Source organism: Juglans microcarpa x Juglans regia, chromosome 4D (assembly GCF_004785595.1).
Source record: "Juglans microcarpa x Juglans regia isolate MS1-56 chromosome 4D, Jm3101_v1.0, whole genome shotgun sequence".
In the NCBI taxonomy this organism is placed as follows: domain Eukaryota; kingdom Viridiplantae; phylum Streptophyta; class Magnoliopsida; order Fagales; family Juglandaceae; genus Juglans; species Juglans microcarpa x Juglans regia.
This window is the reverse complement of record NC_054600.1, coordinates 25881111-25893951: the sequence shown is the minus strand read 5'-3', so window position 1 is coordinate 25893951 and position 12841 is coordinate 25881111. Positions and strand designations below refer to the sequence as shown.

The window sequence follows — 12841 nt, the reverse complement described above, 5'->3', positions numbered from 1 at the left end:
ATCAAATCTTACAATATAAGTGATATGGATAATGTACTCTATACAACGACTTAGATAGTGTGCTCTATATGGATAGTGTGCCCTACACCACGCACCAATATGTAATTTATTATTTTTGTGTAAGTACGCGTGTTTAATAGAAGGATAAAAATGATAAATTATATGTTAGTTTGTGGTGTGTGAATGAAATGTAATATTTTTTATAAACTCTAAAATGAAATAGCTTCAATGGACCAAGAAATTATTAAAATATTCATGTCAAAATTAATATTGTCTTAAAAATTATAAATTTAATTATTAAATATTGTAGCAATTATTTAAATAGAAATACTATTTCACAAAAGTAAACTCACAAACTGACATAATTTAGTATACTACGTTAGATTATAACATTATTTTTACTATAAAGTAGATCTAACAGATCACATAAAAAATAATCAAATTACGAATATACTTTTATAAAATCGCTAGAACACTTATCTTATTTAAAATTAAACTTTAGAATTCGACAAACAATCAAGAAGATTTTGTCACCATATTTAATATGAAGTACACATTAATTATGGATAATGTCATGTGACTCATGTCAAGTCGAAAATCATGGCCGTGTTGTAGCTGTGGACTTCCCAAGGCAATCACCAAAACGGTGACGTTTTCAATTTTACAAAGGTGTTCAGCCAGTAACAGAAGTACAAGGTATAGTTAAGGATACACAAATGTTGAAATCAATTTACCCAAAATCTCCATGAGATAATCGAATAACTAACTAGTATGCAAAAACTGAAAAGTTACAACTTCTGCATCATATGCAAAATAGCAAACTACCTACGGTTGGCTTTGTAAGCACACTCTGCATTTTAATAAATCTCCATATTTTTGCTTCACCTTCTTGAAACCAATGTCCCCATGCAACTTTGCATGCTATGATCAGCATACCTTTGAGTAATTACACATGAGAACAAAACTCGAGCAACCTCTATCTTCCTATGGCACACAAACCACAGGAGCTAAAGCATGTACCTAAAACCATGGCATCACTCTTGTTTTAAAATAACAGCTTCAAAAATGCCATCGGATCTGAAGTTAGGAGCAAAAGCCTTGGGTCAACAGGTCCTGGAAGACTGAATGAGAGCGTGAATGGTCCAGGCGGGCATAGTTGCTGGAATTCCATCTGGAAAACACGGCAGCATTTCTTTATAGTTCTTCCACCCGATGTTATCCCTCGGAGGTGAACCTTCCCATTAGATTCAATCTCACAGCTGAACTGACCTGCTACAACAAATGATATTAATCGCATCTGCATGACAGAAATGGGAGCAGGGACTGCTGTTCCTCATCTCCTAGGCAATATTTTATTCTCACTTAGTAAATCTGAGAAATTGTGTAAAAGAGAGGAAATAAATAGAATTGAGAAGAGTCATCAAGCACCTTGCTGTAGTAACATTAAGGGAAATGTGTCAGTACGATGGTCAACATAAAAAGGAATTGTTGTGTTTAAAATACCACCCATACCCTGCTGGAAACAAGGCACACAACACCTATCCATTGAAAATCAGCAATAGCTTTCCTTTTCTTCACACCAAGTGTGGGGATGAGAGACAGGTGAGGTCTGTGTTCAAGCCCGCAAGGCCTCTTAAACCCTCAGGGCTTGTCACGAACTAAAGACTATTTTTTATTGATTTTTATATTTAGATATGAACCCCATGACATTATTGGACTGACCATAGGATGTTTTATTCTTCTATTAAAAAGAAACACTTGAGAGGAAATGCTGACCACAAACTATAAGCATCACTGACCAGGATACACAGACTAATCTAGAATGTAGCCTCTGCACATATTGGGTGCAAGTCCCATCTCGCCTTCTGAGTCCTCAGAGGACGTCTCCACCAGGACAACCACAGGGATCCATAATTTATCAAACAAATAATGTGCAGAAACAGAAAGCAGGTGATTTAAATTGCTATATGGTGGATAAAAAGAATTCCTCACTGATGCACCCGAGTTATACTAGGTGCACTTAGAGATTATTTTGGCTTTCCCTTACCCATAAGTTCAGAGGAGGTCCCCTGTTAGGATGACCACAAACATAATGCCCATACAAATTACCCCCTATCATAATTATTAAATCTTTCCAGGAATAATTAAAGGGCTATGAGGAGAGAAGACAATCATACAATTGTCCTTCTTGACCCCTGGTAGAGCAACTCGGAATAAATAAGCATCTTTGCTGGTACCAATGTCCACGGTACCAACAGGTGGCCCAACCATCCCTCCTCTAGCAGTCCCAGTCAAAACAATAGCAGCAGGGGAGTTGCAATCTTCTACATTTGGAATAGAGAGAAGAGGCATCATGACAGGCCCATCTAGTTTATAAGTCCTCTGGAGAGTTCCTCTTTTACTTTGATGTTTTGATATGGGAATTACGTGGGGAAATGCTGGCATTGACCGAGGGTCACAGCAGTGCCTTCTCTTGCATTTTTGTTGAAATCTTACTGGTGAATCACCATTGCCCTTTGTAGCTTATTCTGAGGCTGCCTCCATACCATTCATGCAATTCTGCTCACCATTGCCATTGCCAGCTTGGTACTCGTATTTGTAACACAAGGCTTCATCCATATCTATCTTCAAATTATGTAAACCTGATAAGTATTTGAACCTTTCCAGATCCTCCTCTTTCATATGTACTACAATAGGATCATTAATAAGTACAATTCCTTTCACAATCCTGAAGCTGGCTGGGAACCATATTTGTTTATGAAGATTCAAAGGAAAAATACTTGTGAAGTGCTTCCGTTCCTCTATTGACCCAGGACTTAATGAAGGAAGGTTGCCCTTTATATACATATGCAACATATTGTTTTAAGACCAGGCCAGGATTAGCATTCCTCAGGATATAATAATATAACCTCTCTAATAGAGAAATGCTGGCATATGAAGCACCCAGATCACTCAATGTATATGGTGCTAAACCTTTGATTAATCAGCAGCTTGGGTTATCAGACTTGACATCTGGGCCAAAGCAAGTGCTCATTATGAAGTTAAGCACAAAGTGCTGGTCATCGAATGATGGTTGGACTGAGCTTTCACAACTTCCATTTTTCTCTTCCAAGCCCATTCTTTGAACTAACCTCCTGTATGGTTGTGAAACACGTAAACAAAGAAGCAAGATCAGTATTTTTTTTCCTGACAAGAAGCACAAGATTACAATTTCTGGTCAAGATATGTCAATATTATGTTGACTCTGACTGTCATTATTGTTAACTGAAATGCAGCAAAAATCTAGCAGATTATCTTTGTCTCCTTTAACATAAATGATTCCTCTAGGTTTACTGAATGCAATCTTGCAATTATGGAAGAAATGTTATATTGTCAACCAGGTGAGAGGGAAGTTTGGTATCAACCATGGGCCTAAGTGTGACCTGTTAGCCCATACGTAAGTACTACTATTGTTTCAAGCAAGAAACCAATCAGTCCTAGGCAGGTAAGTAGTCGCTTATATAAGAATTAAGAAAATCAATGTCAGCCATCCATGTGAGATCCCACCTACAATAGTGATGGTACTTAACATATGAAAGTCTTGCCAGAGGAGCTAATTTAGGATTGGGAAAACCAGCTACCCCCCAGTGCTTGATGGTTGTGATCATCATCATCCTCTGCCCTGGGCTTGAACAAGTCAATCCCTTTTGTGTGTCTCACTAAGAAGTAAAATCTGCACTAACTTCATGATCTTAGTCTAAGATTCGTAGATCAAATCTCTCCCTTTTTATGGATAAGTAATCTTTAGATAAAATCTCACCATGATGAAGATGAATTGTGGTACACTAGCTGTTTAGGCTTTTCCTTTATGAAAATCCATATACTATATACTCAAACCAATTTACCAAATAGGGGCAGATGTTAGTGTCAGCTCCCTCTCTTCTTCTAAAAGACACACCTGTTGGCCTACCAAAAACCCAGTTTCTTATGAACCTAGTCAAGTCTATAAAACTATCACAAATCTATCTCACTTGGCAGTGTCAAGTTGTGCTTTCACAATGCTCTGCACTAAACTCAGTGGAAGCCAAACTCCCTAGTCAAAGTTATAGTCTCCCTTCACAGACCACAATTCCGTATACAAAAGACATATTTTCCAACACAAAATAGTACGTACACTAACTGAAGAAGTTCTCAGAGGAAACGGGCTCAACCTTTTCAATTCAACATTTAGCTATACATCCATGCATTGCAGTGATAAAACGGAATTTCAAAACTAAACCATAAAAAAGAACCGTACAAAATTATTAAAATTGAGATATGTAACCTTAAATTTACCGTATCTATAGCGCGAAAACCTGAAAATTGGTGAGTATTTGGTTTTGCATTCACGGAATGGGCTCAGAACGGTTTTGTCTTCGTCCCGCTGCTAAGTTGGAAGGGGAAGCTTGGGTGTTTGCTTGTTTTACTGCGAGAATCAAACAGATTTTGGTCTCTCCAGAGGCTATACGAGTTGGGTTTCCGAGTGGGGTTTGTCACGACTCACGACCATATGAGCCTCATGCGGTCCACTAGCGGTTTTCACCATCGGGTCTACAGAAAAAGATTAACATTTTATTCTAAGTTTTACATCAATCGGTCCAGAGGACGCATCGTCGATGATATGATTTTAATTTATAAAAAAGTTAAAAATAAAATATCTTACAAATGAGTTATTTGCAAAGCATATCATCCACATTATTTAAATAATTAGATTAATTACTTTATAAGATTCAAATCTTAATTTTTTTTAAATCAAATTATTTCATGTAAGTATTTTATTATGTGTTATTCAAAACGGCTTAAAAATAAATTTTTATTACAAATTAAAACTTGTTATCCACACGACTTGCAAATAGACAATATCTTTTAATAATATTAGATTCTATAAGATTATTTAAATCTCTTTTGGTTACACATATGAGATGAGATGAAAGTTAAAAATTAAATAAAATATTGTTAGAATATAATTTTTTAATATAATTTTTTTTTTAGAATTTGAAAATGTTGAATTATTTATTGTGTGTAGAGTTTGAAAAAATTATAATAATTAAATTAGATGACATGAGTTGAAATGATTTGTGTAACCAAACGAGGCCTTATGAGAGGTTTGGATAATGAGTTGAGACGACATGAGATAAGATGATATAAAAGTCGAAAGTTGAATAAAATATTGTTAAAATATTATTTTTGTTTTGAGATTTAAAAATATTGAGTTATTTATTGTATTTTGTGTAGAAGTTGAAAAAAATTGTAAGAATTAGATAAAATGAGTCGAGAGGCTCTGACAATCCAAACAACCCCCAGTATTTTACATCTCTCATTGAATTAGAATATCAAATTTGAGTATAGAATTGAAGACAGCGTTAGTTCCCAATATCTGGTTCAAAGCACATTGAGTTGAGTTAGGAAACATGGTAAACTTTAAGAAACTGTAACGCCCATCCATTAATGTACCCAATATAATACCCTTGACCATCTGTCAACGACTCAACACGTTGGAAATGTAATACCTTTAGGTCTTAAAATATCATTACATTATCATACAACATGAACCATGACGAAACTTTGACGAGAACGCCCGGGATTTGAATTTATCTTGTATTATAATCTTTCTATACTGTGTAATTGAAACTTTAGACCCTCATTGCTTTTATCGCCGGGAAATATTCAAACCTCATGACTTCCGTCTACAAGAATTTGTCCCACGTTTGTCTACAACTAGTTCGTTTAGGAGTGCATCACACTCGTCTGCATTCCCCACAATAGATCAGAATGCGGCGTGTCGACAGCAAGTCGTTTCAAAAAAGCACAAGGTATGACCAACATGATATGATGATGATGCATGCGATGTGATTCTCAAGAAATGTCGGTATATATAGAAGTTCGAGACGCAGATTCATTCTAAATTAAAGCAAGTACTCCTTCATTCTTCTTGTTGATCCCAAACTCCCAAGCATTCGGGATTTGAATCTTTGTCGGGCCCTATCCATCCAGCTTTTTATATGTTTCTGATGATCAATATTATCCCGAGCCGTAGCTGGAAATGACATATATTTTATCAGGTTGATCGATGATTGTTGTAGGGTTACTTAGACCAAAGAGTAATCCCCCACACAAGTTGTCAAGTACATGCGCGCAGTGTCTTTAGTTCCTGACTTTTAAGAAGCAATCTGTGTTTGAATGACTATTTCTCATTGGGATTAATGCAGAGAGCCAGAGATCATCTTCTGTTCATCATTGCTTTCTAAGGATACTCATACAATACCCAAAAATACCAAACTTGCTGTGCAGTTTATTATTTCTTGAGCTTGTTGAAGTTTTTATTCTCTTTTCCTTTTCATGATTTGCCCTTTTCCTTTTTTCCATTTTGCAATGTGGACGATCACTGATTCACTGTGTGTCATACGCTGAGTGTAACCCAACAAGGAAAGAGTTCACTTTATCACAAAAAGAACGGTGAAGACGTGCCATATTTCATGACTTAGTCGCAACTTTTCCAATCTGTTGGCTTAAAATGTAGGGATTAGATCATCTGATCAGGAATGAAGCATCTGATCTAGATGTGGGTTTATACTTGTTTACATTTTTCCTACAAAGAATCCTAAATTCCCAACCCATGACAAAGATCCCGGCCAAGAAAAAGTGAAGTTGGACCCGTCAAAGCCAATCATTTCAAATGCTTGAGACTCACATTGCTTTGCGCAGACGCGAAAGCCTTGAAGCTTGGGCTCTCACAAGTACTACTAAACCCTCTCTCCATGTTAACCGTTTTCTTGTTTTCTGGTTTTTGTGTCTGGTTGTGATTCATTCACTCTTTGAAAAAGCAAAGCAGACAAAGCAGATGATTTCTCCTAGTTCTAGACTTCTAGTAGCAGACCCCAAAACCAGGACCGACTTTATTGTTTACTCCAACTACTTTAACTCCTTTGTCTTCTCTGCTATATGTATATAAGTCCCTGGCATTCCCTGTCTGTCTCATTCATTAATTCCCCACCTAAGCCTAATCCCTTGTCTTTGTTTCACTTTATTGCTCCACTCCCATCTGCAGTATCTCATCGACTTACCATATTTCCAATCTAGAGTTTTGAATGGAGGTAAATTATTGCAAAAGTGGAGTTTCACAGCATTTTATGTCACAGTTTACATGCATGTAATACAAGCTAGGATGCGAAACTAGTGTGTGAAAGGAGCGTTTTCCTTGATTTTCCCTTCATATTTGCAAGTAGATGCACTTTTTTCTGTTGTCACTCCACTCAAGACTTTGCAGTGGCCATTATGGTCTTGCATACACTGATTTGAATTACGTTCCACTGCATTAAATACCCTTTACAATTGTTGTGTCTGTAGCATGCCCAAGTTTAGCCTAATGCATTGCTTTGCATGCAGACTGTAGAATTGAAGGTGGATATGGTCGGCATACATGAGAAAAGATTGAGGAAATGCTTGTCAAAATTGAAAGGTACGTATATTATTCAGTAAAGCGTTTTGAAAACAGCCAAATCATGCAGATAATCAAACTGCATGGCAATCATTTTATTCAAGATTGCAGTCTTGATTTAGCAGAACAAGTCCCACGAGCATTGGTTTCATGAATCATTAATTGCCCATTTTGTTTTTTGTTCATCAAATGATCTGGGTCGTGTGCTTGATTGATTGGTGATCATGTGAATAATAGGTATAGAGAAGGTGGAAGTTGATGCAAACAGTCATAAGGTGGTGGTCACAGGATACGCACATCGGAACAAAATCCTTAAAGCAGTAAGGAGAGGTGGTCTGAAAGCTGACTTCTGGTCTGCCCAAAATGAGCTTCTCAGTGCTTATGCCAGTGCCAGTTATGGAAGCTTGAGATTCAACAACTTCAACTTGTTTTAGAAGTTTTTTATTCCCCATTTTCCTTTCTTTTCGTTTCTTTTCTTTTCTATACTCTTTGTTGGATCATATACCAAGGTCATGTCTATCTGTCATGTCTTCGTTTTTCCATTTTTTCTTCTAAATATCTGTCATCTTTTTCTTTTACAAAAGAACTGTCCCATGTTCAATGAAGATACATACGTAAGAGTGAAATGGAAGTCTTCAAGTTTTGCTGCTTTGCCAAGTGATGTAGACCTGATATGGTATTAAATTAAAAAGCCTTTTGAATTATGTACTGGGAATTGAGGTATTTTTTATTTATTTTATTTTATTTTATTATGAATAGACATGAAAAGAAGATTTCCGTAGGACAACCTTTTCTCTGGCCTCTCCAGCCTCCGGTTCTTCGAGGACTGCTTTCTCATGCATATATACTATGCGAAGTCATATCATCAGTATTATAATTTTTTAAAATTTTTAAATAAAATATAATAAATAATTAAAAATTAAAAATTAAAAATTAAAAAAATAACATTTTAACAAAATTTATTTAATTTTTAATTTTCATCTCAATTCATTATCCAAACCATCCACTCTAAGTATGTGCACTAGTGCAAATGATTTTTTTCTTTTTTTTTTTCTTTTTCTTTTAAGTGTTTTTTAAACATCATTAATCATTAAAAAAAAATAAATAAATAAATAAATAACTAAAATATATGAGTGAGCACATTTGAAAATTATACTAACATTTTCCTATACAATATGTCCCTTCTTTCGTTTGAATAGACACAATTCTTAATTTTGTGGATTAATTATATCCATTTTGAGAAACTATCAGATTTCTTAATTAAGATTAAATTAAACAATCTTTATGGTATGTAAGTCTAGTATGACACTCTTTTTTAAAAAAGTGAATAAATTTAAAATTTATAAAAAAAATTATTTTTTAATAATAGACTTCACTTTTTTTTTACGAAAGTGAACGAGATTTACATTACTCTAAAATTAAATAAAAAGTAAAGAAAATACCAAAGAAAGCATTTTAAAAGATGAAACGAGACTAACAAAAGAAGGAAATAATAATCTTATCTCCATACTATCCCTCTTCTTGTGTAATAACTCTAATAAGACCATTAGGATTAAACGTAAAATTAGTCTTTTGTTTTTTGTAAATATTAAAACTGAGCAACTAGTTTTTTATTTGAGTTTAGGTACAAGTTAGTGTATTAATACATAACTTATGGTATGACTTATTATAATTAAAAAAAATATAACGTTAATATTTTTTAGCATAACTAATATGTAGTCCTTTTAATATGTAAAAATAAGACTTTTGATCTAAATAAATTTTTGCTGCATTTGCCGTTTAAATGCATATGATCTCAGATGATTTGAGTTGATCAATAAATAATAGTATTTTATAAGTTTTATTAAAATATATTTAAATATAAATAAATTAAAATATATGTTTAAATTATGAAATTAATTAAGATAAATTTAATATTTTATAAAAAATTAATAAGATAAATCTCATTAGTTTAGCTGAATTTCTGTTCCAAAGGTTGCGTTTATCTTTCTCATTTTAATACTTCGACTCGAAAATCTACAACCAGGACGACTTTTCAAAGGTGGCAAGTAGCCAGGTGGCGCCGCATGTCTACAACACAACAGCTGGCTCCCCCATTTGTCACGTCTACAAGCGAAAGACAGAGACCGTCACTCTGAGTGAGTAAACGGAACTCGCAGAGAGAGAGAGAGAGAGAGAGAGAGAGAATGCATTTGAGCGAGAATGAAGGAATCGAAGGAAACACCTTCGTGGTGACCGGTGGGCTCGGATTCGTGGGGTCCGCGCTCTGCTTGGAGCTTGTGAGAAGAGGTGCTCGCCAGGTCCGAGCCTTTGACCTCCGCACCTCATCCCCTTGGTCCCAGCATCTCATCAACCGTGGCGTCCACTGCATCCAGGGTCCGATCCTCTGCCTTTTCTTGTTCTTGTTCTTTTCTCTGTAAGCTTTATCCGTCAATTGTCCTTTGGGGCCCTGTGTTGATTGACTAGTGACTGCTTTGAAATTTACGTCTTGTCGATTTTTTGAAAAATAAAAATTACGGGATAGGTATTAAATGCTTCAGATCTGGGCTATATTTGACTTCATAAAATTCAGGAAGATATGGATTAAGTTGTATGTTGGGGTAGCAAAACCTGAACCTTCGAGTTAATTAATTTTAATTATTGGAGTTATCTTGAGATTTCTAGATGATTTTAAGCTGAATTGATTACAGTTTGTTTTCTTGAACTTGAATGAAATAATAGCTCTATGGTCTTTGCGATTCAATTTGACCCAAAATGTTTATAATGGTAATGTAGGGGATGTTGTCCGAAAGAAGGATGTTGATAGAGCTCTGCGTGGTGCGGATTGCGTTTTCCACCTGGCTTCATACGGCATGTCCGGGAAAGAAATGCTACAATTTGGTCGGGTCGATGAGGTCAACATAAATGGAACCTGTCATATCTTGGACGCTTGCCTCGAGTATGGGATCAAAAGGCTTGTTTATGTGAGCACGTACAACGTTGTATTCGGGGGAAAGGAGATTGTGAATGGCAATGAGGCCTTACCTTATTTCCCATTGGATGATCACGTTGATCCATATGGACGTAGTAAATCAATTGCAGAACAGTTTGTTTTGAAGAACAATGGTCGTCCTTTTAAGTAAGTTTTGTTTTTTTATGCTTGAATTCTCTCTCCGACATCCTCATGAGTTGTGCATGGGTGTGGCTTCTTTGATTTAGATGTTGCTATCGGGCAGGCATGTGACCACTTTCAGAGCCATATTCATTTCAAGATTTTTATGGATAATGCACACCTGTCACAATAGTGGTGTTACTTGGCTATTACCCTGGTGGCATTACAAGTAGCATTACTCTATAAAGTAATGTGCATACTCTGTGGTGATACAATTATCAACTGATGATATCGCTGTGGATCGATTTGTAGGAAAGAAACATGGTAACAATTGAGAGAATTTGTATTGTAGCATTGCTAGTATTCTGCAATATCATGTGATGTTTACTACCATTTGTGGGTTATTCCTTCAATTAAATTGAGCCTTTTATCTTAGTAGCGGTTTTTTTTATGTGTAGGAAAAAGGACGGAAATTGTCTTTATACCTGTGCCATTCGTCCAGCTGCTATCTATGGACCAGGTGAAGAAAGACACCTGCCAAGGATAGTATCCTTAGCAAAGTTAGGTCTGCTGCCATTCAAAATTGGTGAAGCAAGAGTAAAAACAGACTGGATTTATGTGGATAACCTTGTACTTGCACTAATATTGGCAAGCATGGGACTGTTGGATGACATCCCGGGGAAAGAAAGACATCCTGTTGCTGCTGGTCAGCCATACTTCGTATCTGATGGTAAGAACTAAGAACCCAATTATGCTTTCAAAGCTTTTTTCCTTTGTTCCTCCAACACCTGAATTAGAACTAGTGGTAAACTAGCGCTTTATCCTTGGGAAAATTTCTCATAAGCTGGCAATTAAAGAAGCTTTTCTTTTTTCTTTTTCTTTTTTTTAACTGCATCTTTAAGTTTTATAGATCATGAGAACGATGCTTAAACTGTGAACGGAAGAACTCTTTTCACAGGGTCTCCGGTGAACACTTTTGAATTCCTCCAACCTCTGCTCAGAAGTTTGGATTATGACCTGCCAAAAGCTTCCTTGTCTGTTTCCCATGCACTTCGGCTAGGGAAGATTTTCTGGGCAGTCTATACGATATTGTATCCATGGTTGCATCGATGGTGGCTTCCTCAGCCATTGATCCTTCCTGCTGAAGTATACAAGGTTTGTTCCATCTTTCTTGCGTACTCAAATTCTGGTTCGTATATGGGTCCAATGTTGTATTCTAGTCGTACTCTTTTCATGAGATCTGACTATTCTTTAGTCCAGGCTTCATCTTTGGCTCCCTTTGTAGGTCATATAGTTGATAAAAGCATAATGCGGTAGAATCTAGATTAGGAGTTTGTTTCAGTATAGCATTTAAGATGGCCATCATTCTATGCTAGCCTGGATGAATCGATTGCTATTGAATGTTGGTAGTTTATATCATTATCCTTCTTCAATATGTAACTGTAAAGATATCATGGAGTTCCTTTCTTTTTGGTTTAGTAAGTAATGATGAATTTGGTTACTGTGCCTGTATATATTATTTTGACATATTTGCTGAATCTGTCGCCCATTGACAGGTTGGTGTTACCCATTATTTCTCCTTCCTTAAAGCAAAGGAGGAGCTTGGCTATGTTCCAATGGTTACTCCTCGAGAGGGCATGTCTGCAACCATATCTTATTGGCAAGAGAGAAAGAAGAAAACTCTTGATGGGCCTTCCATATATACGTGGCTATTCTGTGTTATTGGAATGAGCACACTGTTCTGTGCTGCTTTCCTACCAGACATAGGACCTGTGCCACTCTTCAGAGCTATCAGTCTTACCTTCTTCCGGTCAATGAGGACAGTAAGGTTGGTATTTCTTCTCTCGGCAGCAGCACACGTCGGTGAGGCCATATACGCATGGTACCTTGCAAAAAGGGTGGATCCCGCAAATTCTAGAGGGTGGTTTTGGCAGACTTTTGTACTAGGGATCTTTTCATTGCGTTTTCTGCTGAAGAGAGCTAGGAAATAAAGAGCACTTTAATTGTGTTATCGTATGGTTATGGACAACATCTTTAGTTTTAAACATAATAGAAACAAATGTGATCCTCTCGTGATTGACATACATTTAAAAGTTGCAGCATCAAAATTTGACATGCCTCTTTTTTTTTTTTTTTTATAGGAATTTGACATGCCTTTTTAATATGTGAGAATCACATGTTTTTTTAACGAAGGAACACTTCGACAATTTAAACAAATAGATTATTTGAAGGGAGTTTCCTCCTACCTATTTTGGAGAAAAATCCTGTACATTCTCGTGACACGTGCATGTTTT

General features: G+C 36.1%; 3 protein-coding genes across 3 annotated transcripts; 2 read left to right on the top strand and 1 right to left on the bottom strand.

Moving 5' to 3' along the window:
* Positions 1-591: 591 nt before the first annotated feature.
* On the bottom strand, positions 592-4567 carry LOC121260029 (increased DNA methylation 3-like). Its single transcript, XM_041161889.1, has 3 exons — positions 4335-4567; positions 2178-3134; positions 592-1269 (listed from the first exon to the last, which is right to left on the bottom strand). The coding sequence occupies exons 2-3, from the start codon at positions 2443-2445 to the stop codon at positions 1046-1048; spliced, it is 492 nt and encodes a 163-aa protein (XP_041017823.1). The 5' UTR covers positions 2446-3134; positions 4335-4567; the 3' UTR covers positions 592-1045.
* A 2238-nt stretch (positions 4568-6805) lies between these two features.
* LOC121260036 (heavy metal-associated isoprenylated plant protein 28-like) lies at positions 6806-8108 on the top strand. Its single transcript, XM_041161898.1, has 3 exons — positions 6806-7112; positions 7405-7477; positions 7694-8108. Exons 1-3 carry the CDS (start codon positions 7107-7109, stop codon positions 7888-7890), a joined length of 276 nt encoding a protein of 91 aa, XP_041017832.1. The 5' UTR covers positions 6806-7106; the 3' UTR covers positions 7891-8108.
* A 1438-nt stretch (positions 8109-9546) lies between these two features.
* On the top strand, positions 9547-12618 carry LOC121259983 (short-chain dehydrogenase/reductase family 42E member 1). Its single transcript, XM_041161825.1, has 5 exons — positions 9547-9832; positions 10232-10574; positions 11006-11277; positions 11506-11702; positions 12104-12618. Exons 1-5 carry the CDS (start codon positions 9643-9645, stop codon positions 12536-12538), a joined length of 1437 nt encoding a protein of 478 aa, XP_041017759.1. The 5' UTR covers positions 9547-9642; the 3' UTR covers positions 12539-12618.
* The last annotated feature ends 223 nt before the right edge of the window (positions 12619-12841 follow it).

Coding starts and splice junctions, on each gene's coding strand:
- LOC121260029 (XM_041161889.1), bottom strand. CDS start 2,445: ATGCCAGCATTTCCCCACGTAATTCCCATATCAAAACATCAAAGTAAA. Junction 1,270..2,177: donor AGGGGTCAAGAAGGACAATT/GTATGATTGTCT, acceptor TTGTTGTAGCAG/GTCAGTTCAGCTGTGAGATT.
- LOC121260036 (XM_041161898.1), top strand. Junction 7,478..7,693: donor ATGCTTGTCAAAATTGAAAG/GTACGTATATTA, acceptor TGTGAATAATAG/GTATAGAGAAGGTGGAAGTT.
- LOC121259983 (XM_041161825.1), top strand. CDS start 9,643: ATGCATTTGAGCGAGAATGAAGGAATCGAAGGAAACACCTTCGTGGTG. Junction 11,278..11,505: donor GCCATACTTCGTATCTGATG/GTAAGAACTAAG, acceptor CTCTTTTCACAG/GGTCTCCGGTGAACACTTTT. Junction 11,703..12,103: donor TTCCTGCTGAAGTATACAAG/GTTTGTTCCATC, acceptor GCCCATTGACAG/GTTGGTGTTACCCATTATTT.